At 40.3% G+C, this 26,671-nt stretch overlaps 2 protein-coding genes across 12 annotated transcripts in view; one reads left to right on the top strand and one right to left on the bottom strand.

Annotated features, from left to right (window-relative positions):
* The window catches only part of STARD9 (StAR related lipid transfer domain containing 9), a 184,268-nt gene extending 166,126 nt beyond the window's left edge, over window positions 1-18,142 (top strand). The window contains exons 27-35 of one of the 7 annotated variants that reach the window (XR_006282342.1): window positions 5,227-5,373; window positions 5,866-5,974; window positions 7,953-8,095; window positions 9,082-9,146; window positions 9,243-9,448; window positions 10,509-10,588; window positions 13,317-13,475; window positions 14,357-14,427; window positions 14,518-18,142. Coding sequence is in view for 4 of the 7 variants with exons in the window: in XM_043517535.1 (XP_043373470.1) it covers window positions 5,227-5,373; window positions 5,866-5,974; window positions 7,953-8,095; window positions 9,082-9,146; window positions 9,243-9,448; window positions 10,509-10,588; window positions 13,317-13,475; window positions 15,618-15,719 (1,011 nt within the window). In the remaining 3 variants the exon portion in view is untranslated. Of the gene's footprint in view, window positions 1-5,226; window positions 5,374-5,865; window positions 5,975-7,952; window positions 8,096-9,081; window positions 9,147-9,242; window positions 9,449-10,508; window positions 10,589-13,316 lie in introns of all 7 variants that reach the window. The other 6 variants (XR_006282341.1, XR_006282340.1, XM_043517537.1 and 3 more) reach the window with 6 other exon arrangements.
* Window positions 18,143-22,541: 4,399 nt separating this feature from the next.
* CDAN1 (codanin 1) overlaps window positions 22,542-26,671 on the bottom strand; it is a 43,771-nt gene continuing 39,641 nt past the window's right edge. For 4 of the 5 annotated variants that reach the window (XM_038405280.2, XM_043517547.1, XM_043517548.1 and 1 more), the window contains 2 exons: window positions 25,351-25,458; window positions 22,542-24,410 (listed from right to left, as the gene is read on the bottom strand). In XM_038405280.2, the coding sequence (XP_038261208.1) occupies window positions 24,285-24,410; window positions 25,351-25,458 (234 nt within the window). In that variant the 3' untranslated portion in view covers window positions 22,542-24,284. Of the gene's footprint in view, window positions 25,116-25,188; window positions 25,459-26,671 lie in introns of all 5 variants that reach the window. The other variant, XR_006282343.1, reaches the window with a different exon arrangement.

Below are 26,671 nucleotides of genomic sequence, written 5' to 3'. Positions count from 1 at the left end.
AAGTTCTTCAGTCCAATCCACTTCCCTAACTAATTTCCTTAATTTTTGAAAGTCAGCCCTTTTAAAATCAAAAACCCTAGTTGCAGATTTATTTTTGTTAATCCTTCCATTTAGTTTGAACTGAATTAGCTCATGATCACTTGAGCCAAGATTGTCCCCTACAACCATTTCTTCTATGAGGTCCTCGCTACTCACCAAAATTAAATCTAAAATGGCATCCCCTCTAGTCGGTTCAGCAACTACTTGATGAAGGAATCCATCAGCTAGCGCATCTAGGAAAATCTGAGCCCTATTATTATTACTAGCACTGGTCCTCCAGTCTATATCTGGGAAATTAAAGTCTCCCATGATCACGCAGTTTCCATTAGTATTTACTTCATTAAAGACATTAAAAAGGGCTCTATCCATATCCAAATTAGATCCCGGAGGTCTATAGCACACCCCAAGCACTATCACAGGAGAGGCTTTACTAGTTTTCTTCCCCAATGTAATTTTTGCCCAGACGGACTCTGTCTTATCCATTGCATCGCTTCTTATTTCTTTACATTCTACCTCATCATTGATATACAATGCTACTCCACACCATTTACCTTTGTTTCTGTCTTTCCTAAACAGCACATACCCTTCAATACCTGTAGTCCAGTCATGACTACTATTCCACCATGTTTCTGTTATCCTTATAATATCTGGTTTCACTTCCTGCACCAGTAGCTCTAGTTCCTCCATTTTGTTACCTAGGCTCCTCGCATTGGTGTACAAACATCTTAATTTTTGCTGTTTGGCCTTGCTCACATTTTGTACCCTATTAAGCACAGTCATTCTACAGCCAGTATAACCTATTAGACTAGTATCCACACCGCCCTCACTCCTTATATACATTCTCCTACCCACGGCTGTATCCTTTCTTACTTCGTCTTCTTCCCTCTCAATGCTAAAATCTGGCGTGGAGATTTCCTGGACATCTCCCATCCATCTCCCCCTAATTCCTAGTTTAAAGCTCTCTTTATCAGTTGTGCCAGCCTTGATCCTAGAAGTCTATTTCCTTCCCTACTCAGATGAAGTCCATCCCGAGAGAACTGTCCTCTGTCCGTGAATGCCTCCCAGTGGCCATACATCCCAAAGCCCTCCTTATAGCACCACTGCCTAAGCCATCTGTTGACAGTCATAATCTTGTCACACCTTTGTTGCCCTTCTCTAGGAACAGGAAGGACCCTGCTAAAGATCACCTGAGCCTCAATTTCCTTAAGCGTCTTCCCCAGCCTAGCATAGTCTCCCTTAATACTTTCCAGCGAGAATCTAGCCGTATCATTTGTTCCCACGTGAAGGATAATTAGGGGATTCTTTCCCGCTCACTTTAGGATCCTTTTCAACCTCAGGTGTACATCCCGTATCTTAGCACCCGGAAGACAGCACACCCTTCTATTCTCAGGATCAGCATTCTTTAGTCTGGTGTGTGTGTGTTTGCCTCTTCCCTTTGTTTTGTATTTTGTCACCCTTCCTGCACATGTGAGAATTTTGTTGGGTTTTTTTGTCTGACTTTGGAATGGTACTATATTACCTTCAGGTCACTCTGCCTAATTTGTGACCATACTTTTCCTATAGCAACTGCTTTGTCACCTTTTATGAGCAGAAGCTGCAGTAACCCACTGAGACATTCTGGGTACAATCTGGACCGTTGCCTTAACTCACTAACGTGGGGTGCCTTTTCCACTGCTTTGGGGTCAGAACAGCTACCCCTGGCCTGCTCACACATCCTTCAGCATGTAAATTCACTCCCAACTAAATACATGAGCACTCTGACCAGTCACTCATGAATTACATACAGGACAACACCAGCAAGCTCTCTAATACCAGTATGTTCCCCCAGAAATATGTATCCTGAACTGTCCAGCACACTACTGAACAATGCACGCTCATAGAAAATCTGTCATTTCATCAAAGTAAAATGATATATGCTCCAGCCTTGTTATCCCAAGTGGAGTTTCCCACACACTTGAATCCAAGCGCACTGGTTAAGATAAAACAATAACATAAGTTTATTAACTACAGAAAGATAGATTTTAAGTGATTACAAGTGATGATGCATAGAAGACAGGATTGGTTACAAAAGAAAATAACATTCAAAACCCTGTCAGAGAAAACTTCAATCTCTCTGGTCACTCGATTACAGATCTAAAAGTGGCAATTCTTCAACAAAAAAAACTTCAAAAACAGACTCCAATGAGAGACTGCTGAATTGGAATTAATTTGCAAACTGGATACAATTAACTTAGGATCATTACACAAAGTAAAACTATTTTCCCATGTTTATTCTCTTCCTCCCTCCCCCCCAACTCCCTGATGTTCCTCAGACGTTCTTGTTAACTGCTGGAAATGGCCCACCTTGATTATCAGTACAAAAGATTTTTTCCCCCTGCTCTCCTGCTGGTAATAGCTCACCTTACCTGATCACTCTCGTTACAGTGTGTATGGTAACACCCATTGTTTCGTGTTCTCTGTGTATATAAATCTCCCCACTGTATTTTCCACTGAATGCATCCGATGAAGTGAGCTGTAGCTCACGAAAGCTTATGCTCAAATTTGTTAATCTCTAAGGTGCCACAAGTACTCTTCTTTTTTTTTTTTTTTAAATAAAATAAGAGTAATATTCAAGCTAATGCCTAACTTAACACGCTAGGCGAAATTAAAAGTAAAGATTTCGTGTCACCATACACTGTTGTAAATTTCATAGACTGGGTCTCGTTTTAGCCTGAAACCATTCCCCCCTTAGTTTAGTTGTTTGAGAGTCATTGATGTCATGAGCAGAGAGATGAGAGGAGGAGAGGTGAAGTCAAATGTTTTTCTCCCCCTTTAGTTTCTTGTGCTAGAAACATCCCTGCTGAGTCATGGTGACACACAGTCCATTGTGGACATGAGGTTTGAATCATCCCTGTGATGAAATGTAAATTTCTTGTTTACACCTTCCCGTTGCTAGAGAATGGCTGCTTAAGCCAGTGATAGCTCTTTAAAACCTGGCTGAGTTCTTGTCTCTGAAAAACTGATTTGTCCCTGCCTTTCTAACTATAGAACATGTTAAATCAATTGTATACAGTAGAAACGTATAAGTTTACATACTATGTTGATACACGTATTTTACCAGGACAGTAATGTTCAGCAGATTTTGAGTTTTCAAATGATATCTCACAAGGCATACTGTGTACAAAATGTATCATAGTCTTGTAAAAGTGGTGACCATAGTATCAACTGTCACACCCTCTTCTCATATGTGACAGGTAATTCAGTAGTTTGTCACTTCATTGCCGCTGCCTCGTTTAAAATGCTAAGCAGTCAGTAGATAACTGTGCATCGGCCAAATCAATCTCAGCTTCTGCATTATGGAAGTCTGTGAAAGTTCTTCATCTGAGCTGGCAAACTAAACTTGCAACTGCCTTTCTGGTGAAAAAACCATCCAAGGGTTTTTAGTATTTTCTTGTCATCAATTAATTCTATTTGCTACTTTAAGGCTCACATAGAGTAGTTACAGCTAAAGTAAAATCTTCAGTCCTACCACTGAGTTATGTCAAGGCATGGACTCACTTGAAGAGATGCAAAGAGGAATAATTGGAATTTCAGGGAGATTGTTTTTTCTTTTTTCCCCCCCAGCAAATCTGTTGCTGGTTTGACAGCCTGGAAACTTGAAATTCTTTATCTAAAAACCAGAAGCAGCACAGGTCATGACCATTCAGGGTTCCCCCACTTTGCCACACACTTCACCTGGAATGCCACATGAATGGTTTATATGGTCATTCAGTCTTCCTGGTCTATACAGTCTTGGACTTCCTGCAGAATTTGCCAACTTAAAGAGTAGTTATCAATGGTTTGCTGTCAAACTGGGGAAACTGGGTTCCGTATGTGTTCATCCTGAGTCCAGTACTAATCAATATTTTCATTAATGACTTGAATAATGAAGTGGAGAGTATGCTTATAAAATTTGCTGGATGACACCAAACTGGGAGGGATTGCCAGCTCTTTGGGAGATGGGATTAGAATCAAAATGACCTTGACAAATTGTAGACTTGGTCTGAAATCAACTAGATGAAATTCAGTAAAGACAAGTGCAAAGTACTGCCTTAGGCAGGAAAAGTCAAATTCACAGCTTCAAAACAGGGAATAACTGGCTAGGTGGTAGTACTGTTGGAAAGGATCGGGGTGGGCGGGGGGGAGTATTATAGTGGATCACAAATTGAAAATGAGTCAACAATGTGATGCAATTGTGAAAAAGGCCAATATTGTTCTGGGGTGTATTAAGAGGAGTGTTGTACGTAAGACACAGGAGGTAATTGTCCCGCTCAACTCAGCACTGGTTAGGCTTGGCTGGAGTACTGTGTCCCATTCTGGGCACCACACTTTAAGAAAGATGTGAGCAAATTGGAGAGAATCGAAGTGAAAGCAACAAAAATGATAAAAGGTTTAGAAAACCTGACCTATGAGGAAAGGTAAAAAAAAACTTAGCATGTATAGTCTTGAGAAGACTGACTGAAAGGGGGTGGGGAGCGGGGAGACCTGATAAGTCTTTAAATAGGTTAAGGGCTGTTTATTAAGAGGACTGTGACCAATTGTTCTCCATGTCCAGTGCAGGTAGAACAAGAAGCAGTGGGCTTAATCTGCAGTAAGGGAGATTTAGGTAGATATTAGGAAAAACTTTTGTACTATAAGGATAGTTAAGCACTGCCATTGCAGAGGTCTCAAACATTGGTGCACCTGTGGGCCGCATGCGGCTGGGCCACGAGACAGTTTGTTTACATTGACAGTCCGCAAGCACAGCCACCTGCAGCTCCCATTGGCCGGGAACGGCAAACTGCGTCCACTGGGAACTGCAGGCGGCCAAAGTGAACAGTCTCGCGGCCCACCAATGGATTACCCTGATGGGCTGCAGTTTGCCCACCACTGGGGTAGACAAACATCTGCTGCGCAGGGGGTTGGTCTTGATGACCTCTTGAGGTCCCTTCCAGCTGTACATTTCTATGCTTTTAAGAATCAGGGTGCTTGTTAGTGTTAGGAGTGGTGGTACTTTTTTTTTGTAATGTGAACAGCCACCCACAGAGAATTGGATTTAAATCACCAAATAGGATCACTTCTATTTCATTTGGCAGAGATGTTGTACACTCATTTATTTGGCTAGATGCTAGTGAAGGTAGACAACTCCTATTTTCTAGTATGTTTATAACACTGTGGCATCCTTCACAGGAAGAAGCGAAGCTGAAGACAATTGTAAGCACAAGTACTTTATGTACAGATTCCAGCCTAAGTCTTTCCTCTGGCCCAACATCTGGTTATAACAGTAGCAATGCTGCTACTTGTGCTGCAAGTAAATTCGGCAAACAAGAAGCACTGGTAAGAGCAGATTGCTGACAGGTTGTCAGTGAGGGTAATGCCTTTCTGATTTTTTGGTGGTGAGAGGAGGGATGTAATAGCAGAAGGTTTTGTTTTAGGGAAGGTTAATGGTCAATCAGGGATCTCAACCTGTCAAGGTCCTAGTGTGTGGCATGGTCCAAAGATGTTAAATGTGGGTCACCACATTATAACCGCAGAGGAAGATGACTGAAATGATAGTCTTCACTTCTTTAATATGAAACAAGTTTTTGACTTCGATTTCAAGACACTGCATTACTGTTAAGGACTCTAACAATTCTACTAGCTAAAAGTTAGGTAACCAGAGCATTCTGAGAGCAAAGTGAAAGGAAAAGGTCTCCCTAAACTAATATGTAAATACCAGCTTTGTAAAGAAGGTTTCAGGCTATAAGCATAGTATTTGTTTGATTAAGTAATTTAATTTCTTTCCCTAGTCCTCACTACAAACTATTTTTGCCCTCTTTTGAATAACAGATTTATCCTGGAAGTGCAGATCTCCCAAGAGGAGATGCAAGAGGTCGCTCAGCTGTTAGAAATAGTCAATTTTATGAGTTGGAGCAACTACAAAAGAATTCAGCATGTGGTAAGTGAAAAATAAATTATGCTTAAATTGGGATCCACATCATTAATCTGTATGGATTTATTATCTATGCAATCATCCAATTTTTATTTGATTCTAGAGTTTTGAAGATATCTTGCTACTATGCGTCTTCAGAAAAATCTTGGCTACCAGAGTCTAAGGTGGAATTTATTGCAAACTAAAATAGGATGTATTTATTTATTTTATTTTATTTATATTTCCATTGAAGTTAAGAGCCTCAGTCATGAACCAGAATCTCATTTTGCTAGGCACTGTACAAACAGGGGTTCATATGAACCAGTTCCCATGTTAGTACTTTGATATAGGTAACAAAGTAACATATTCAGATAGGAGGACCAGAGTATAAATGCCTTGAAACAAAAATGTCTGGGGCTAGATTTTCAAGTGTAGACTTGCAAATTGCATTATACACACACACACACATTGACTTGTGTGTGCAGCTATTTTCCTAGTATATATGTAGTGATGCCCTTTAAACTATACTGGAACTTAATTATGAGTAGGTGGTCTCATGGGCGGAGATTATAAAACCAAGATGTGTATCACTAGTTCTTGCAGTCCTTCCTATCTTGCCTTGCTTACATTTGTGATTGAGTGGTTAGAAGATTAGGAGTTAAATGGGTTTTATTCTCAGCTCTGTTACTGACTTGCCTCTTCTGCTTCAATCTACCCATTTGTACAATGGACCTAATAATACTTATCTTAATAATACACACCTGTATCACAAGAAGCTCTATATAAGTGAAAAGTATTAATAGTCTTTTGGTTATTTCTGAGCTATCAGCCCTTCTTGATTTTAATCTTCAGTTACTGATTTTGATTGACATTATCCAATTTAGATTTAATCCTGTCTTTTTTGAAAAGCTACATGGAGCAAAATCTTTTTCCCTAGCATGCTGTCTTACCTTGTTAGTTTTCAGTATTCGATTGAGGCACGAAAAAATCTGCAACTGTGTTCTTCTTTAGTTGTGTACGCCTAGCAGATGTCAACACAGTACTTCCACTGAGCTTTCATGACAGAAACAAGTATTTTTAAAAGAAGTGAAGTCTAATGTGGGCTAAACTTGTTGTAGTAGAATTCTGCTTCAGTGTATCTGCCAGCTCATGAGTAGCTCTGCCCACTACTTATTTCTTTAAATATTTTCAGCAGCATTAGGAGTGCATTATGCACACACAGTGAAACCAACACAAAATAACGCACACCCTCTCCCAAAGGGTGAGATCATCCCAGAAAATCCTGACATATTAGGCCATAGCCTTAGGTCTGGACTAAATTCACAGAGTGTAAATTGGGGTAGTGTGGAAAGGAGCCTTAAATTTCTCCTTGACACTGCCCAGGTCCTGGTGTTGTCTGCATGATGACAGTCCCTGTGCTGTTCTAGAGCTTCATGAGGGCTACTCTAATTTACATCTACCTTTAACAGCTGCAGATAGATCAACATACAGCCCAAGATTCTAAGAGTGGCCATTTAAGAATAATTTCACTGAATATATATGTGGAGTGAATCATGTGACAGATGTTTCAGAACTGGATAGATGTCAAGATGGTCAGTTTTAAGGCCCAGTTACCTTTGCAGTCTCTTAAAATAAATAAATAAATAAATAAAATTCAAATGAGCATTTTTGTGCCTTAGTAACTTGTAGAGAAGTATACATTCTGTTGCTATAGGAAGTGAGATGCTGAAGAACCATCACCTTCCCCCATCACTTTCTGTTCCAAGAGTAAGATGCACTTCTTTGCCTTTGCTGATATAAACACATCGCACAGCACTCACATTATTTTGAAATATCTGCATTCAATTTTCCTCTTGAGAAAGCTGCATGATAGTAGTCACATTGCTGAATGTATTACTGTGAGGTACTTGGGTACCACGGTGATGGAGATGGTATAGAACCCTGAATAGAATATTTTTTCTCTCCATTTCAAAGACTTCTCCTCTAACTTCTTCATCCTCCACAGAGAGCAGCAGAATTCAGTCACCACTTCCATCTGCTAGCATCAGCCATAGGGTCACTCATGGACTAACTCTTTCAGTCAGCTCCTCTCCTACAAAAGAATACCAGGATTTGTCCAAACACATTTTGGCTAATGCTACCACTGAGGTGAGTAAATGAGCAAGGTCATTTATTTCTGTATTTCCTAACAGAGTGTGTGACAGGTTTCCAACAACACACTGTCTGGAATATCTGTTGCACTCCTTGCCCAGCTATCTAGAAAGCCAATTTGACCATGACAGTTCACTGTGGCCTGCCCTTTTTATTGCTCAATTGTATATAAGGATGCTCAGAGAAACTGAAATGGCAGAAGTGAAGCAAGCCAGGTTGCAGCTGTGGGGTTCTGACTGTTGTATATTTAGAATTTTAAAATAACAAGAACCAGATGGCCTACATTGGTGAGCACCATAATGGCGAAGGTTTGGTGAGGGCAATACGGTGTAGTCTTACAGATTTTGTAACATGCTCATTCTCAACCATTCCAGGCAATTGTACAAGTTTACCAGACTTAACCCTTCATTGTAGCACTGTAGCTGACCATTTCAACATCACTGGGATGGGGATTTTAAACTAAAGCTTTTCTCCCCAAATTTCAGTTAAGTTTTAACATTGTGCTAAGGATACATACAATATACTATGTCCAAGGAATTTCTAAGCTGTCTATCCATCTTGGTCTCTTCTGTGAAAGCACTCTGCTTTCTGCCTGATTAATGCTTCCTGGCTTATTGACCAGGCTGTATCCAGCATGACTTGAATGTGTGTACGTGCGTGTATGTGTATGTGTATATATGCAGAGGGTGGGAGAGCCAAACTTGACATGCCTCTGTTTGGAATCACACTGGGAGAACATCAGCTGCGCTCCAAGCAGAGAGGCAGTTTTATACTGTCCTGTCAACTCTCCCACAATAGGCAATGGGGAGGTGTGGTCTTACCACTGTGGAATGACTGGATATATACACTTAATTCATACATTAACAGTTAAGGCTTGCTCTTCAGCCTGGCTGAGACAAACTGCGGTACTGCAAGACAGGTGAACACAATTTATAGATCAGGCAACTCTCCCTTGATTACATCTCTGAATTGTAATTTTTAAGGTTATGGCGGCATGTTCAAATAACCTGAGGAACTTTTACAACTGCCAAGCAGCAGCTGGTTGGAAGTAAGTATATGCCAGATGTTTTCCTTTTTGGGGTGTTTGGACACACTTCTATGTTGTCTTTAGTGCAAATACCTGAAGCGTGTCTTTTTTCTTTAGATACCAGTATACAGAAAAAGAGGTACTGGTTTATTACAAAGTCTTCCCATCAGCAACTAAGCATGGGTTTTTGGGAGCTGGAGTGATTGAAAGACCTCTTCCCAATGTGTGGTGCATGGTGAAAGACCCTGGCAAAAGGCATCTATATGACAAAACCATTAACACAGCTCGAGTACATAAGAAAATAACGAGCCATATTCAGCTGGGTGAGTTATCAGTTGGGATTTCTGTGTGTAAGGGGAACTTTATGGCAATTGGTTCATAGCTGTCTCTGTCCTCTGAAGAACGTTATCAATTCCCAGTGCTAGCCATTTTATCAGAAGAGGTGAGGCTGAAAAGGCAAATAAAGAATAAGTGGAACCTACTTCAGTGAAAATCCACATCATAAACTGAACAACACACATATGAAGTGAGATGCTTTTGGTAAATAGCCACTCAGACTCTGTACATGTAGGGCCAGATCCTCAGATGGTGTCAATTTCATGTAGCACCATTGATTCACAGAGACCCAGGATCTTTTGAACCCACCTCTTCGAGACGATAGAAGCTCAAACAATAAATAAAGGAGACAGGTTCACCCTTATCTCAGACAATCCGTAATGAGGAATTTCAAAGCCAGAACTTAGGTGTTACTTTAGAATGTTACTTGTGTTTTAAAAAATTCATCTTATTGTCAGTGTGCCCAGAATATTCAATATTTTATTGACCCAATGTAATATACTGGCTTCTAAAGAAACAGAGCTGTATGGAAAACAAATGTTATGCTACTTTTAAAAATACATATCATTACCTCTTGGAAGACCCTTGGAACTGTTGTTAAATATTTGTATATAGTACTACTGGTGTGCATGGCTTTTGACCGAAAACATAAAGACATGGGCTTGAAAGTCATGAGAATAAATCTGTAACAAGGGGTTTTTTAAATAGCTGATTTTTTACTCATTACAGTTTCACGTCATCGACTTCTTAAGGAGTTGGCTTTCCCCTCAGTTCTAATCCATAGACTTTTCTCAACATTTCTGTTGTACAGAGTTCTGAAGTCAGTCAGCAGTGGCAGAAACTGGGTGCAATAGGCTGTCTTTTGCACTAATCTATGTTGCTTTTCAGTGTGGACAAGTTAATATACAGGCATTTATAAGCTTTGAAAGCAGTGGAGAATTGTACAGATGAAGTTTCTTCTAAAGAGGAAACTTTCAAAAGCAGGTAGCTGTGTATCGTTGCTGTAGTGTGAGTGTTTTCACCCATCCCCTCCTCAATTTCTTACAGTATATTTGGTGAGTGATACTTCATTGTGTTACCTAAAGCAACCACGGGATTTCTGCTGCATCACCGTAGAGGCCAAAGAGGTAAATTTATCAGTGCTTTCCAAGATGTAGCCTAATCTAAATTGTTTCAGGTTACTCCTTTTTCTTGAACAGTATGGGGAAGAGGGTCCACAGTTGTACACCTTTATGAATTAAGTGGGAAGAGAGATTTGCTTGTGCTCCTGGAGTCCTTATTGTGGTTGAGAGTTCAGATGCTGACTCTCAAATTCTAACTTGATTCCTTATATTGCAAGGTAGATTTATCAGAACATAATAAAATAACGCAGGTGGTTGCATTCTGAACAGTCTGTGGCAGGTGTCTTTGGCAGTTAAGTCTGTAGAATACAAGGAGGAAGATTTTTCCAGACGTATTTGCTGATGCACAATGTAAAATGCTTTGGCAATGAACACCTCTGTATTCATCTGGAAGGAGTGAGCAGAGCATGGAAGTGCTGCTTGTTGGCCCAGCACAAAGATTTTATACTTCTATTGATATGGGAGCATGGTTTGTGGAATAACCCAGCATAGGGAGGATGCCAGAGCAAAGATGCAAGGAGAAGTATTGCCATTAGGATTGTTAAAGAATTGTAGTTCAAAAAACTTCAATATTCACAACTGAAAGTAATGCATCTGTAAAAAGAGCAGTGTATATACCTGGAAATACAGCAGATTTTATCTCGCACCACATTTGGAGCGAGGAATGCCTGAAGAATGACCCTGAGGCCATTAGAATAAATAAATTAATAATACAAGTAAACTAAAAACATCTAGTAATGTTTCATAGATTCTGAGGCCAGAAGGGATAATTGTGAGAATGGTTATGTGATCAGCTGCCCATATTATGTGTCAAGAATTTACTGAATTTCAGGTTGTTTAGTTAAAGCATAGACTTAAGATACCTTTAAATTTTGTTAGTCAAAATACAACTGAAAAACACAGAAGTTTATATGATGCTGTTTACAAACTTAAACTTAATTAGTAAATCAAGTGTATATAAAAATGTTAGGGCCTCAACCAAATGCAATTTAAATTTAGGTAATGGCTTAAAATGGAAATGTCAGTTCAAAATGGCCTTCCTGGATTATTCATAGCCAAGGTTCCTCTTTAGAGACTTGCACACTAATACCAAGTATACACTTAGGCTTCAGTCCTGCACCATGAGCAGTCCCATCAACTTCAGTTGGGCTACTCAAATGCTAAACTTTAAGCATGTGCTTAGTGAGTTTCTGGACTGAGACAGTAATGATTTAAACTAGCTTTAGTTTCTCTGCCGCTTCACCAGCAAGTATAAAACTGTAACCTCTAACCTTAACCTCCTTCAAGTTTTGTCACTTCATTATTTAAAAATTTGGTTAAACTGCTCTCAAGGATCTACATGGAGTCTTTAGTGTGCAAACAACTGGCTGTGTGGCCCTTGCTTCTGCGCACCAAAAGTTCAGTAGTAGATTTTGATATATGTGGTAGCAGATGCCCTATGGCAACTTTGCTGAGGAAGGCTAGAGCTGTATATATTCACACCCTGGCTGGCTATGCACTAAGACTCCAGGTAGACAAGCCCTCTGTATGCATGCATGCACTTTCCTGTTAGAAGCAGTGCTACACTGATCTATTATAATAAATTTTCCAACCCAGTGGACTTAACTTGTTGACTTAATTACATCTAGGTATCTAAAGTATAACTGCTTAATGAAGAAATACAAAATAGAAATTATACATTTTAAGTCATCTATAGGTTTTCACAATCAGGCCCTTATTTTAAAAAAAAAAACAAAAAAAAAAACCAAAACACCCAGTTGTCACTTGGGTGGAATGAAAGAAAGCCACACATCTGTTCTAGTGGAACTAGTGCAGTTTATACTCTAGCTCATTTTGAGAGTTTCCAATAGCTAAGCTCTTGAGTTGGGTAAAAACTTCAATGCAAAGTAACGCGTTCTTCCACTATCACAGTTAGAGCTGGTTGACAAGTTTAAATTAAAAAAATGGCCTATTTCTAAAATGAACAATTTTGATTAAAACTGATATTTTCAAAATTTTTCACTGACTTGAACTCTTGTTTTTTTGTAACTGGAAAATGGCTGTAGTCATTTTGACAAAATTGAAAAAACAAGAAAGCGGTCATTTTGAAGCTTCAAAATTATTTCTTTATTTGAACAGTTCCAATCTGTATTTCAGCTGCAGGAGACTGTAGCATCCACCATTTGGTTATTATAAGTGTCTTATCAGAAGTTGGCATTCTTGTCCAGGTTTCTCCTTCTGCTTTCACATTCTATAAAAAAAACTAGGTTAAGCTAACATTTAAGTACTACAGTATTTATGTATGAATCATTGCCTCAAATAAACTTGTTCTCCTACCACAGCATGTGGTGGTGTTTTACCTTTAACATGTATCACACAATTTATATTGCTTGTGTTAGGACTGAGTCTTAACAGATTGAGCTGTTTAACAATTTGTTTGAATCACCTACAGTAGTTAGCTACTTTTCTTCCCTGTAGCCAGAGGGAGGTAAGATTCTCCAAGAGAATCCCATCACAGGTAACAGGATGCACCTCAGAGCATCTTTTGTTTTATTAAATGAATGGGCATGAGCTGGTTGAGGCATTTCCTTTGCTCGGGACTAATAGGTATTAGCATCCCTTTGGACCAGAATTTGTCTGTGTACTGTATCTGAACTATTTCATCCGTATAACTTGCACTGTGCCCCAAAAGCTTGCAATCTTTGTCTTCTCTGCTGTAAATAAATAACTGTTTTTGACATTCTATCATATGCAGGAAAACTTGTCGATTTTAGCTATTCAGTCCATCTATGATGAGTCCATGCCTCGTCCTTGTAAAGAAATGGTACGAGGGGAGATTCTGCCAAGTGCTTGGATATTGGAACCTGATAGAGTAAATGGAAAAGACATCACCAGAATCATTTACATGGCACAGGTGAGAGATTCCATGCAAATGTTTTGATTCAGTTACACATCCAGTTGAGGCTAAGCATTTTCTGATGTCACCTAACCCATTTCTGCAGTGAGAATATTATACAAGTAAAATTAACATTCATCTCAATATACTAGTATGAGCACTTTGCAAATCTTATGTTGACAGATTTTAAATCGTACTAAATTCAGTGAGATTGCTACTTAGTTGTGAGCACAATGGTTACCTGATTACAAGAGAGACTTAAAGTTCCAGTCTACATTACATATTGGAACACTGTTTAAACTAGTATGGAGACAATCATGTCAGGGCACCTGATTCCATGTGTAGTGTAGACAGACCCCTTTCTTGATATTGCAGCATCTAAAGACTGGTTTACACAAGGTGTTGTCATGTGTCCCATATTTTAACTATTAGATTTTTAGTGAGCAAAATCTATACAGCACATACTTGCAATGTGTTGAGCTCCAATAAGTGCCATCTGCCTAGAGCAGTGGTTCCCAAACTTGTTCTGCTGCTTGTGCAGGGAAAGCCCCTGGCGGGCTGGGCTGGTTTGTTTACCTGCCACGTCTGCAGGTTCAGCTGATCACAGCTCCCAATGGCTGTGGTTCACTGCTCCAGGCCCATGGGAGCTGCAGCCACTAAGTCCCTCAGCCTGCGCTGCTCCCGTGGGCCTGGAGCAATGAACCGCGGCCACTGGGAGCTGTGAGCGGCCGGCTGTGGCAGGTAAACAAACCAGCCTGGCCCGCCAGGGGCTTTCCCTGCACAAGTGGCAGAACAAGTTTGGGAACCACTGGTCTAGGGTTAGAAAGGTAATGGTGTTTAAGTCGCAGGATCCAAGATTGTTGTTTCCACTCTGCTAATGTGTGTCTCTGTTTCTCCAGCTGTAAAATGGGTACACTACTTACCTAGGTATCAGAAGGATAAACAACAGTTTTGAGAGCCTTCCATAAAGGTGACTTTATATGCAAATTGTATTTTCATTTGTGTGGCTCTGCAACTGAAAGTAAACAATCACCACAACAGTCTATGTATTTTCTTGCAGCTATTATAAGCAAAATGCCAGAATGTCTAAAGAATGAGATTGAAAATAATACAATGCCATTATACAAGACCTCACTGAGAGTATGGTGTTCATTTGAGCCCCCCTCTCAAGCAGAAGGGGACAAGAGACAGGTGATGAAAGTGAGTATAGGAGAGACAAAGTACTGGCACTGTTTTGAGAGGGGTCACAGAAAAATTAGTTGTTAAAATTAGGCTTCGCTCTTGCAATACAAGAACAAGGGGGCAATCAATGAACCTGAAAGTAATTTTCCATTTCACTTTTACATTTGTCTATCATAGTCCCATCTTCTATTTTTACAACATAGGACTAGGATCATTAGTATTATGGTGCCAGCTACAATGAAGTGAAGCAAAGAATTGTAAAACTCCCTTCCCTGTTGAGTCAGAAACAGACTATTTAAAAGAGAAGACCAGATCTCCCTCATTTCAATGAACTATGATACAGGAGTTGTGTTAGGATTAGTCTGGATGTGAAGAGCATGTTTTTTCATCTGTATGTTAAAAATAAAGAGGAACTGTAGTGTGTAGTAGTAATGTTATAGCCTGAGAGCTAAAATGTAATGAAGCTCATTTTTTTTCTACTTAAAGAACTTCTCATCCCTATTTTTCAATTGTTTGTTCTATTGTATAATGCTCTCCACATATTTAATATAAAAGCATTGTTTACAGTAGTTTCAGTGACGAAAGGCTTTAGTTTGCCTACTTTGTTTTCCGCAGTATAGTGTACACTGCATGGTTTGTCAGAGCACCTTTTCTCATGAATTCGGAGCTCACTTATTAAGCAGTTAAGTCAAGCTATAAATCAAACCACAAATTAATTACATTTGCTCAAATCATACCCAAGCACTGCAAAGTTGATTGTCTTATACAACACCAGTATGAAGGAGGAAGGCTTAATTTTAACTTCAGACTTCAATCATACCACTTTTTCTCTTTGAATTTCTTTATCATTTGTGGCAGAGGACTATAACATGTGTTTACTATGTACTCTTTCCAGTGTGGGTTTCTAATGGCTAAATGGTGTAAAACTGTCTTGACTCAAGAGCACTCATAACAACCCTTCTATTTTAATTTCTGCAGGTTGATCTTGGTGCCCCAGCTATCCCTGCACGGCTTTTGAGCTCCATTGTTAAGCGGCAGCCTCTGGTGATTGCTAGCCTAGCACATTTTTTTGCTAGTTAACAACAAAACCAGATCCATTGTTACAGTGGGAGAAAGCAGCTAAGTACCAGGGAACAGATGTGAAAGTCTTTGTCCTCCTCACAGAAAAAGTAAAATTTTGGCTTAGAAAACATTTTCAATCATGTCCCTCTTCAGAACTGGAGATGAGAAGCCACAGGCTAAGCAGGTGTGTGCAAAGCTATTACTCAAACAAACAGAAGATCAGCAGCTCCAGGAACCACTGTTCAAAGAGTAAGTGTTCCTGGGGTACCTGTCCTTACCACAGGTAGGTCCCTCACTGCACTTGCTGTTCAGTAGTGGGGGGAAAGTGCTGCCTGTAGAAAATCCTTCAGCAAAGGCAGAGAGTCCTCACCTTGCAAGCAATCTGCTTGGGTGCAAAAGGCAGGTTACAGCCATTTCAAAGTGCAATCCTTCCTTCTCCACTCCCTGTGTTTGTCTAAGACAAATGAAGTAATGAAAGAGTATATCATGGCCAGAGGCCTGTTACAAGCCCTTGCATAGAGAAACGAATCTGTTGTCAGATGCTACAAGGAGCATTACAAGAATACTTACAGATGAAGGCTTCATAATAAATGTAGATAAAGTCAGCTTGCCCACCTGGAGGAGTTCTTAATCTTGGCAGGGTTAAAATGTTAGCAGCATGACCAACTAATCATTCTACACCCTGCTTGAATGAAGATCTAGATCCAGTATATCAAATTGTCACTATTCAGCAACAGTGGCAAGAAACACATACCTCAGGAGACAGTTTATTCATGCTCTACTACATGATCATCGTAATGCAGAATTAGGTGTTTTGAAGTGGAGAAACCAAGACTAGGGAGTAGAATTGATGATTCAAGTTGTTTCTAGAATTAAAATCCTGCAAACGTGAAAAGTTTAGCTTTGTTCTCGGGGCTGTTCCATTCTGTTTCTCACCTGAACCAACCAGATTCTCTAAGCTGAGACACTGGAACAGTTGCTAAGGTACAGAGCATTCCTGTTCATAGTTCCCTTGAAGCATTCCGAATGGTTTCATGACAGAGACGCTCCTGCTTTAAAGCTTTATATACAGAAAACCCTTTCTATAAAAAGTCATGATATCCTTTTAAAAATAGTTACCTGAAACATAAACCCTTAAACATTACTATAGCAGAAAACCATTTAAAATATACATTGCCAAAGATAAGGCAGTTTATTGCTTGAAAAGGGGTAAAGGTCCACCCTGTCTAAGGTAGTACTGCACTTTGAATGGGTATCTATAGCAAACATCTATCTTCAATAGAATACCAAAGGCTGGTTGTCTAAGTTAAGAAAAACAGCCATGATTCTCCCCCCCAACAAGTCTAGCCTTCAGTGCAACCCACTTATTTCACTAAGGTTGCACATGCCTAATGGGGCAGAAGTCAGTCCTTAAACTAGATAGATACCTATTTGATCTGAATATTTTACTTAACCATTTGACACAAATCTTTGTTCTAGTGTGACAGGGATGAGTGATTGCTTAGCATCTACTCACCACAGACAACCACTGTTGAGTTATTAAATACTCACCTGCCAGAGAAAACAAATTACAGAAATAGCTTTCAGCAAGTGACAAACCCCTGCACTGCACTCTAAAGGGATAACCCATTTCCTTCTTTCCACCAAAAAAAAAAAAAAAAAAAGCCATTGGGGGTGGACTTTGTAAAGTGCAGGAAGCAGAACTCCTCCTCCAAGTACCCCAGAACCCTTCAATTCAGACTTAGCAGTAGCTATAGCATATTGCAATTGGGAAAGTGCCAATAAGTTATTTTATTACAGGGAAAGGTATGAACTCTTCATATAACCCATAAATATTTGCTGTTTAAGTGAAAGGTTTGCTTGTTTTCCATTATTTTGGACATGGCACTCTGTTAATGACAAAGCAGTATTTTCAGGAACAACATCTAAAAGGAATCAAGGTTAACAATGACAGTGCCTATTGAAAGAATGTCTTATTGTACAGTGCATCAGATGTTTATTTTTATAAATGCATATGATTTTTCTATGTTTACAGATTAAGTTATTTATATATACACTTGTTTTGAAGTTTTTATATGCTGAAGCTAATTTTTATTTACTAGTATCTAATAAGCTTTTTTAAAATACAGTCACCCATTGATACTAAATAGCCCTATTTTGCAAAAGAAAACATTTGTATAAAAAAAACCCCACCATTTATGGTACTGTTAATGTGTGGGATCGGCTTGTTTAGAAGAAAAGGGGGGGGGGGGGGGGAAAGCTAGCTGATGTATTTGTTATGAAGACTAGGCAAAAATCTTCCTGGCAGTATTTTACTATCATTATAGCAGTAAATTTGAATGACAGTGAATCAAACCAATTGTACTGTATCTCTTATCCCATCTCACTCTCAACAAGGATTGCTATTTTCATATCCACAATAAATGGTATTTTCTACATAATGAATGTCGCTTGGGGCATTTTCTGTCTTGACTCAGCATGCTATGTCGACTCAGCAAGACATTTTCAGCTCCTCACAAAATGTGTGATTTAATGGTCATTAAAATGATTTAGGAAATTGAAAGGCTTAGGTAGTTGATAAAAGATTAGGCCTTCCACAATACCCTCTGAGGAATTACCTTCCATAATTTATCTAATTCTCTATGAAGGAATTGCAGATGTCTTGTGCTGTTTGTATTTTTCAAAGCATTATAACAGTTTTCCATACAATTCAATGCCTAGCAGTTAATTTGGAGATGGTGATGTCAGGAGTGTAGCACTGAGTCTTGTTCAGACTTCTCAAGATGCACTGTAGGGTATCAATCCTAGCTGACCACCTGGGGAGTAGCTAATTTTCACATTTTTTGGATGGCAACTTTTTTACAGAAGGGGAGCGAAAGCTTCTAGCTACTGGGATGAGTGCTCCAACCTCTCACCAGCAGCAGCAGCCAATAAAGAATAGGCATAGAGCCTGCAATGCTTGTGTAAAGAAAAGTGGAAAGAGCAGAACATTCCTGTGCTTAGCTAGACTCAAAGGAGGCAGAAAGGGCTCTTCCCAAGAGAAGCATACTTCCTCCCCTCCCCCCATCCTACAGTACTTCACTCAAGATGGATTCACTAAACTCTGGTGTTCTGTGTGTGTTCAATTAATGAACTGACAGTCAACCACACTTCGTCAGACAGCAGCGCAGTACTGTTATGTAAACTATTAAAAAAAACTTTCCTTTTAAAAAATTTGACATGGTAAAGGAACTCAGAGCAGCAGCCATGTTAGTCTGTATTTGCAAATTTTTAAAAATTTGTTAGTCTCTAAGGTGCCACAAGTACTCCTCTTCTTTTTGGTAAAGGAACTGTTTCTGTAAATGTTCAGTTGTAAACTTTTGAAAGAATATTTCAGAGTTATGAACAGGCTCCAGTCTTGAGGTTCTATTACAACACTTAAGATGAGGGTCCAGCTTTCAACATAATGCTCAATGTGCTGTAGGGTATCAATCCTAACTACTATGGGCGATTTCCTGATTTATTTAATCAAAACTACAGAATAACTATATGTACTGCACTAGAGAGCAGACTGAAAATGGAAAGTCTGTTACCCGATTTCTTTTCTAAGCCAGGCCCCTCAGAGCCAACTAGGCTGTACCTGTATTCCTGCAAATACCAGATGCACTTCAGCTTTTTCATAGGGCTTGGTCCCTCTTTGTAAGAGCTGTATAGGAACACAGTCCTTACTACATAAATAACTGAAAAATACTAAGTATGATAGCTATATACTTAGATGCTCAGGAAGCCATGGTATAGACAGTGAAATGTATTTTGGGCAGGGAGGGTGAAATCAGTCCCAGAAAAGAAATAAGGACATTTTGCAGAGGCCACTGGAACATGAACCGGGGGGAGGGGGGAAGAAGATGCAGGACAGGAGAGAAAATCTGCCCCATCCCTAAAATAAGTAGTAGTCATTGATGGCAGTGGTGGTTGTTGGGGTTAAGGGGGACCCTCACATGGAGGAGTTGCAGGAAGTCCCTGAAATAGAAGGGGATAAGGGGGTGGCACACAGGGTGCTTGTATGGATGCAAGGCATTCCTGGGGTGTGGAATAAATGATCTACACAAGATACAAGTGGGCAACCCCCAAGTAGGTGCTTTTCTCAGACCAAGCATGCACCGTGATGCTTTCAGACGAAGTAGTTTTGGGCAAAATGAGGGAAGAATTAACTTGTCCTTGTAGTTTCATGGACCCTCCTTGCTGACATGATTGCAAACAGGAAGTAGGTCTTCAACAGAAAAAATAAATAAGCTGAGCCATAAGACTCTATTGTACTGTGGGTAAAACCCAGGCCTGACTGACTGTTAGTTTGAACAAAAGTGCTGCCCAAGGGACCTCAATACCACTGAGGTAACCCTGTTTAGTGCTAAACACAAGATGAGATTGTGGGAGGCCTTACATAAACATCTAGGCTACCCTGAAAGATATCCAGAAGACCTGGTTTCCTGGGTCTTTAATGGTGTCTAACTACAAGGATCAAAGGAATGGTGTCTATACTCTTGTATAGACAAGGTAGTGGAAAGCCTGTGCAAAAGCAAGGGAAGCCCTTTAGAGGGTATTCCTTCTTGTTTAGGATTTGCCACTCAAAAGCTGTTGTCAAACTTGGGTAATCTGGACTGGGACTCAGGAACAGGTTCTGGGCCAGAAAACCCTACCTGCTGGGAAAATGGAGTGGAGGCTTTTAGGTCAGGTCCAATAGCTCATGGCTTCTAAGAATCTGGAATGACAGGAATGCTGCTTCTATCTTTTCCTAATTCTTTCCAGTAGTGGAAATGGAGAGAAAAGCATGGAGAAGCTGATATGGCCATCTGTGAACTCCACAGCATCTAATCCTATTGGTCTTTGAAGTAAGATTTTTACCTTGACATTTCACTTGAACATGAATAAGTCCCATGTAAGGTGGCCTAGCTCCTTGGAGCATTTATATGTTCAGGGGCCATGGGGCTGACAATTTATCTAGCCTACTGTTAGGTTCAGCAGCTTCATTAGGTGGATTGCCACAATGGAGGCAATGTGACCTTGTGCTCAGGAAAACACCTGGACTGCAGTGATATTTAAACTTCACCTCCTTATGTTCCTTTGTCACTTTATATATACCATGGTCATTGTGTTCTAGATGTCCAGCAGAGCCAGTGTGACCACTCATCTCTAGAAAGCGGATGTTTTGGAGCCTTTTTTGGCCTTCAGCATCACCTGTGTATTGTAGTGCCCCAAGTGGGCTCCTCACCTTGAAAGGCTGGCATTAGTGTAGCTGTGTTCAGGAATGTGGAGGAAGCATCCTTTCATCACATGGGGTTCTTGTTTCCACCAACTGAGGGAATGAATTAGTGGATGGTAAGCTTTCCTTTCTTTTGCATCTCTTGTTGAGAATCCCTCAAAGGCCAAGCCTATCAGAGGAACCTCCAAAGTTCTCTCTCTTGTGCAGCACAAGAAGAACTAGAAGGAATAGACAAAGATGGATTGGTGCTGACATCTTGGTTTCTTGATCTTGTAGTCTGTTTGCCAGAAGCTGGGAATGAGTGACAGGAGATGGATCACTTGAGGGAATGAACAGAACAGGTAATCATCTAGGGCACCTGGCACTGGCCACTGTCAGAAGACAGGATACTGGGCTAGATGGACCATTGGTCTGACCGAGTAGGGCCATTCTTATGAGGTATCAGAAGATCATGCCCTGATTAGCATGGAGTCTAAGAACAGGTATAAATAAATTCCTAGACTTCTCACCCAGGCTGCTAGCTTTGTCAATGACTGTGGATTAGCATTTTGTATTGACAGGAGTAATTGCTGTAGGCAAACCAGAGAAACTGCCAATGACAACATGTGATGGGATTATGCAGATAAACCTCTTCCTGGTCTAACAGTGGAAAAGGTCTCCTGGAGAGATTACAGAGAGAGGCGAAGCTAGAATGTCCATTTTATTTATCATCTTTGCTGACTATACTTTTTGAAGTCTAGGACGGCCCAGTCTCTTCCTAACCCTTTTCTCACTAAAGAAAGTAGAGCAGTGCCCTGAACCTCTTTCCTGGTACAGGTTTTATCACCATTAGCTCTAGCAGGTGTAAGATTTCCATCAGAAGAACAATGTTTTCTTATCCCTGGAGAAAGGATGAAGGAAGTTGAGGAGCCTGGCACTCCAGAGAGCATCCATACTACAATGACACTCATTTCCACCTGTCTAAAGTTGATTGGAACCATCTGTCTGGGAAATGAACCATGCAGCTCCTTAAGTTTATCTCCATATGAATGCAGGCTCTGTTGCAGTTATACTGACTATAAGATGACTTGTGGACTTAACCAGGAAGAACCTTGATAAAACAGATGGGGGGGGGGGGAGAGAAATGATGTTGCTTGTTATTGCCCCAGAAGAAGCTTTAAAAATCAAGAGGCTAAAGGGCAAGGAAGAAGGCCTGAACTACCACTCTGTTTCCACCATCAGTGGCAGACAATCTAATGCCATGACACAGACAAAGCCTGGAGGAGAGCCTCCAGCATTCGCAGGAAGAGAGGTGCAGCCCAGCAATCTTGGACTGGGGAATGTTCAGAATAAAAAAACTGATTACAAGTAACATTAACACCACAACTCACCAGCCAGCGCAGAGACAACACGTTGGCAAAGTCAGTGTTATACCCAAGTTGTCTGAAATAGACCCAGCAACTTCACTATTGCAACAAAAGTCTTGCAGAGTGTTTACAGGATGAGTGCAGCTCCCCAGCTATGCTTCCTAGTTTGCACCAGTTTAAAAAAAAAACCACGCAAGTGACTATGTGCACTTCTAGCTTTATATACTTGCAGTTCAGACACAAAACAGGCCTGCATTTTGATAATCTGTTTATTACAGCAAATCTGACAGCTTCACTGAGATATCAACAGTGAAATGGTCATGCTATACTGAGCCTTGAAGAGCGAGTGTGTGTAGGCATGAAGCACACCTGTTCTTTCAGTTCATACTGTGGCAGCTGTTCCTGTCCACACATTCTGTTCACATGATATGGTATTACTGAACAACCTGAGCACGATGACAGGAAACAAAAAACACTGACAAGACAGACACCTGGCATCTGCAGTCTCCTTCAGTCCAGCACCCAAACAGTCTGAGTAGGTGACAAAACTACCCAAAACAGTTGCAACATACACATTGTCCTCTTTGGTTTCCCTCATTTTCTCTGTGTCCAGTAGATTTTAATAGTAGCCAGATTTATGTAGTCTTATTTTTAAACAATTTAACTCCTTGACAGTTCATTTTCTACCCCAGGAATTCCTACCCATACCAGCAAGAGAGGCTAATTAGCAATAGAAATAGCCATACAAACAGCCTAGGATTCACCATGTCTAGCTGTCTTGCTTATGTAACACAATATTTGCTTTTGAGTAACCTGTATTTAGTGAGGAAAAGACATTCCATCAACCTGTTCGGCAAAAAGAAAAAAAAAATCCTTCCTTATACAGGGAGGCAAATCCTATGCAAACTCTCTGATGAGTGACTAATCTTATTAAAAACCCTGTCCCCCTAACACTTGGAACATTGTATTTAAGATACTGAAAATTAGCAGCCCCTCCTTATTGACAGTTTCCCTTTTAAGGTGGATCCATGAGGATGGACAGCACTCAGCAGCATGCCATGACTAGGACTGCTTCCTTCCAACATCCTAGTGATCCTATTTCTTGGGAGTTTTGTTACATTTCCAATCTAGTTACTCTAGTCTGTGCTTATCACGCACAAGTCTTTCTATGTAAGAACCCCAAACTCAAGGCAATAAGGATTTTAAAGACAGTGAGTAACAGATACATGGCATTTATGCTCACACTACAAAACCAATGCCTCTTAAAATACTGTCAGCTCTCCCTCATAAAAAAGATAACCAGATAATCTCCCCCTCAATTCTATAAAAACCATGAAATACAAGTGCTGCTTTTGTTAAGTGAGACATAAACATAGGCATGAATGTCCTTTAAAATAGTATCTGATCCAATGCTCCAAAATATTTTTGTGATTTTACTTTTAAAATGAGTCTTAAAAAATTTTAAAAAACAAACCTTCAAGCTTGAGCTCATGGTGAAAAATAAATATCCCTCCATCTCCTTGGGCTATAGTTTGACTTCTTCCCTCTCCTGGTAGCACAGTGTATTTTCTAAAAAGAGTCCATAAGAAATCACACTAAGTTAAGATAAGAGATGGCACCTTGGGAAACCACCAGAAATCCCTCCAGCAATGTAGCAGGTTTTGTGCACTAGAATGGATTCCAGACTCTGTTCAGAGCCTCTTGCTGCAGGAGTACAAGATGTGTTTCCACTACAAGTATAGATCGGCTGTGAACCACAGTCAGGTTCTTAAAAGAGTTCCAAACTTAGAGAGCAACTTTTAGAAGCATTTCCATTTGCAGATGTAAACCCCTCCAAACTCTGTGTTCCTGTCACACCTAGTGACTCCAAGGGAAAGTTTGATGCAGTTTTTGCACAAGTGACCCTTCAATGCATTGTGATCCAAGCAAGAAGCTTACTGCATGGACTCAGCAGCATTATCAAATTCCACATGTCGAGTTCTCCTTAGATTGTCTGCACTAGCTTTCTGCTGCAACAGTACCTCTTGGTTGTCTCACCAATTCACAAGGCCTAGTCCTGGGTTCTGCAACATGATACTCTGATATAAATATTCTAGAGATAGTTTCCAATTCTTCCAAGAAATCCTGCAACAAACAATGCAAATCAGTGTATCCCTTGGTTCACACTTTTAAAAGATGGTCAAACTTCTTTTGAATAATATAAAGTTGAGATTTCATAAGCAAAAATGGGGTCAAAGTTTTGCGTTGGGATATTAATATGACACAGGCTATACCAGTAAAAACAGTTAAAGCAGAGTGAAAGAGACCACAGCTGCTGAAGTGATAAGATCATTGATTTGCACACCAAGCCTTCCCTTTGACCATCTTAGTTTATATACTAACCTGATATCGGCACCTAAAAATCACTGCCTGATTCTTAAAGGTACTGAGCACCTGCAGTTTCCATTAACCGCAGTGGGATTTATGGGTGCTGAGCACATCAAAAAAAATCAGACCACATTTAGGCAGAAGACTAACTTGAAGCTCCCACATTTGAAACATCTAGCCAGCAGGCTAGATTCTCTGGTACATTATGGTGATGGCAAAGAGGCTGAAAAGCAGCTGGATCTTGCCAGCTGAGAATTTCCCCTGACAGAGAAGTTCTGAGCTGGAGCAAAGCCAACATACCCAGCCCCCTGTGAGCCCAGCCAGGTGTGCTGCACTTCAGCTATCTCCAGCTATCTCCAGCTAGTTTATGGTTTCTTGGAGACCATTGTCAGCTGGTATAGTGGCAGGTTTTCTAATCTATACTGGAGCAGGGCAGGCACAGATCCAGCCTAAGACAGCCCCCTGACTGACACACACACACACACACACACACACACACACACACACACACACACACACACACACACACACACACACACACACACACACTTTATAATGCACCAAGCAGAAACTCTGCATAGACAAGAATCTGGGCCTAGGTCTTTGAGAGAGGGGTACAAAAAAATTAAAGCTAAAAGCCAAACTGACACAGCATTCTCATATTCATGCCTGAATATTAAATGAAACAAATACTTACTGAGGACCAGAGAAGTTCTTGGAGGCTATGCAAGCAGTTCTCTATCTCTGCATTTGCCATGAGACCATGACCAACAAGACCATTAAGCATAAACAGGAACAAATCCCACTGCAGAAGAAACAAGGAGTGTCAAATTCCTCAAGATGGGCTATGGCCTGCATCTATTTACTGCTTTGTAAGAACTCTGTACAAGTTATGTTTTGAATTTATTCCAATCTGTATTATGGGGAAAAAACAAAGGTGAAAAGAGGAAGTAAACTCTGGCCCTGGGTTCTGGGGCTTCCTTGCAGCTCATCTAGTCTATTCTACAATAAAACAATCACACCATTTCAATGTTGATAAATGCAAAGTAATGCACACTGGCAAATATAATCCAAGTTATACATACAAAATGATGGGGTCTAAATTAGCTACTACCACTCAAGTTCTTGGAGTCATTGTGAAGTATTTTATGAAAACATCTGCTCAATGTGCAAAAACACTAACAGAATGTTAGGAACCATAAGGAAAGGGATAAGACAGACAGAAAATATTATAATGCAACTATATAAATCCATGGTATACCCACATCTCAAATACTGAGTGCAGTTCTGCTTGCCCCATCTCGGAAAAGATACAGAGATATGGAACAGCTTCCATATGAAGAGACATTAAGAAGGCTGGGACTGTTCAGCTTGGAAAAGAGACAACTGTGGCAAGATATGATAGAGATTTATAAAATAATGAATGGTGGGGAAAAAGTGAATAAGGAAGTATTATTTATCCCTTCACAACACATGAACCAGGGGTCATCCAAAGAAATTAATAGGGAGAAGGTTTAATACAAATATGAGGAAGTACTTCACACAATGCAGTCAACCGGTGAAACTCCTATTTCTGGCCTTCACAACATTCCCTGGCAATAACTGGGTTAAAAAAAGATTCCGTAAGTTCATGGATGATAGGTCTATTAGAAAAGATGGCATGGATGCAACCCCATGCTCCCATTGTCCCTAAGCCTCTGACTGCCAGAAGCTGGGACTGGATGACAGAGGATGGATCACTTGATAAATTGCCCTGTTCAGTTCACTCCCTCTGAAGCACCTTGCTCTGGCCACTGTCTGAAAACAGGATACTGGGCTAGATGGACCATTGGTCTGACCCAGTACAGCCATTCTTACGTTTATTTTCAGTTCTGGATTCCCAGCTGGAAACAGAGTAAGTGTTTCCTGCCCAGCTCAAGGACAGGTTGGGAATGCCTGTCTAATTTTCAACAAAAGCAGATATCCTGGTCTGGAACTACACAGGAAAATTCTTCAGACCCAAAGTTAACCATGGGGCC

The sequence above is a fragment of the Dermochelys coriacea genome, chromosome 6, assembly GCF_009764565.3.
Source record: "Dermochelys coriacea isolate rDerCor1 chromosome 6, rDerCor1.pri.v4, whole genome shotgun sequence".
NCBI classification, from domain to species: domain Eukaryota; kingdom Metazoa; phylum Chordata; order Testudines; family Dermochelyidae; genus Dermochelys; species Dermochelys coriacea.
This window is presented reverse-complemented; position numbering and strand designations above follow the sequence as displayed.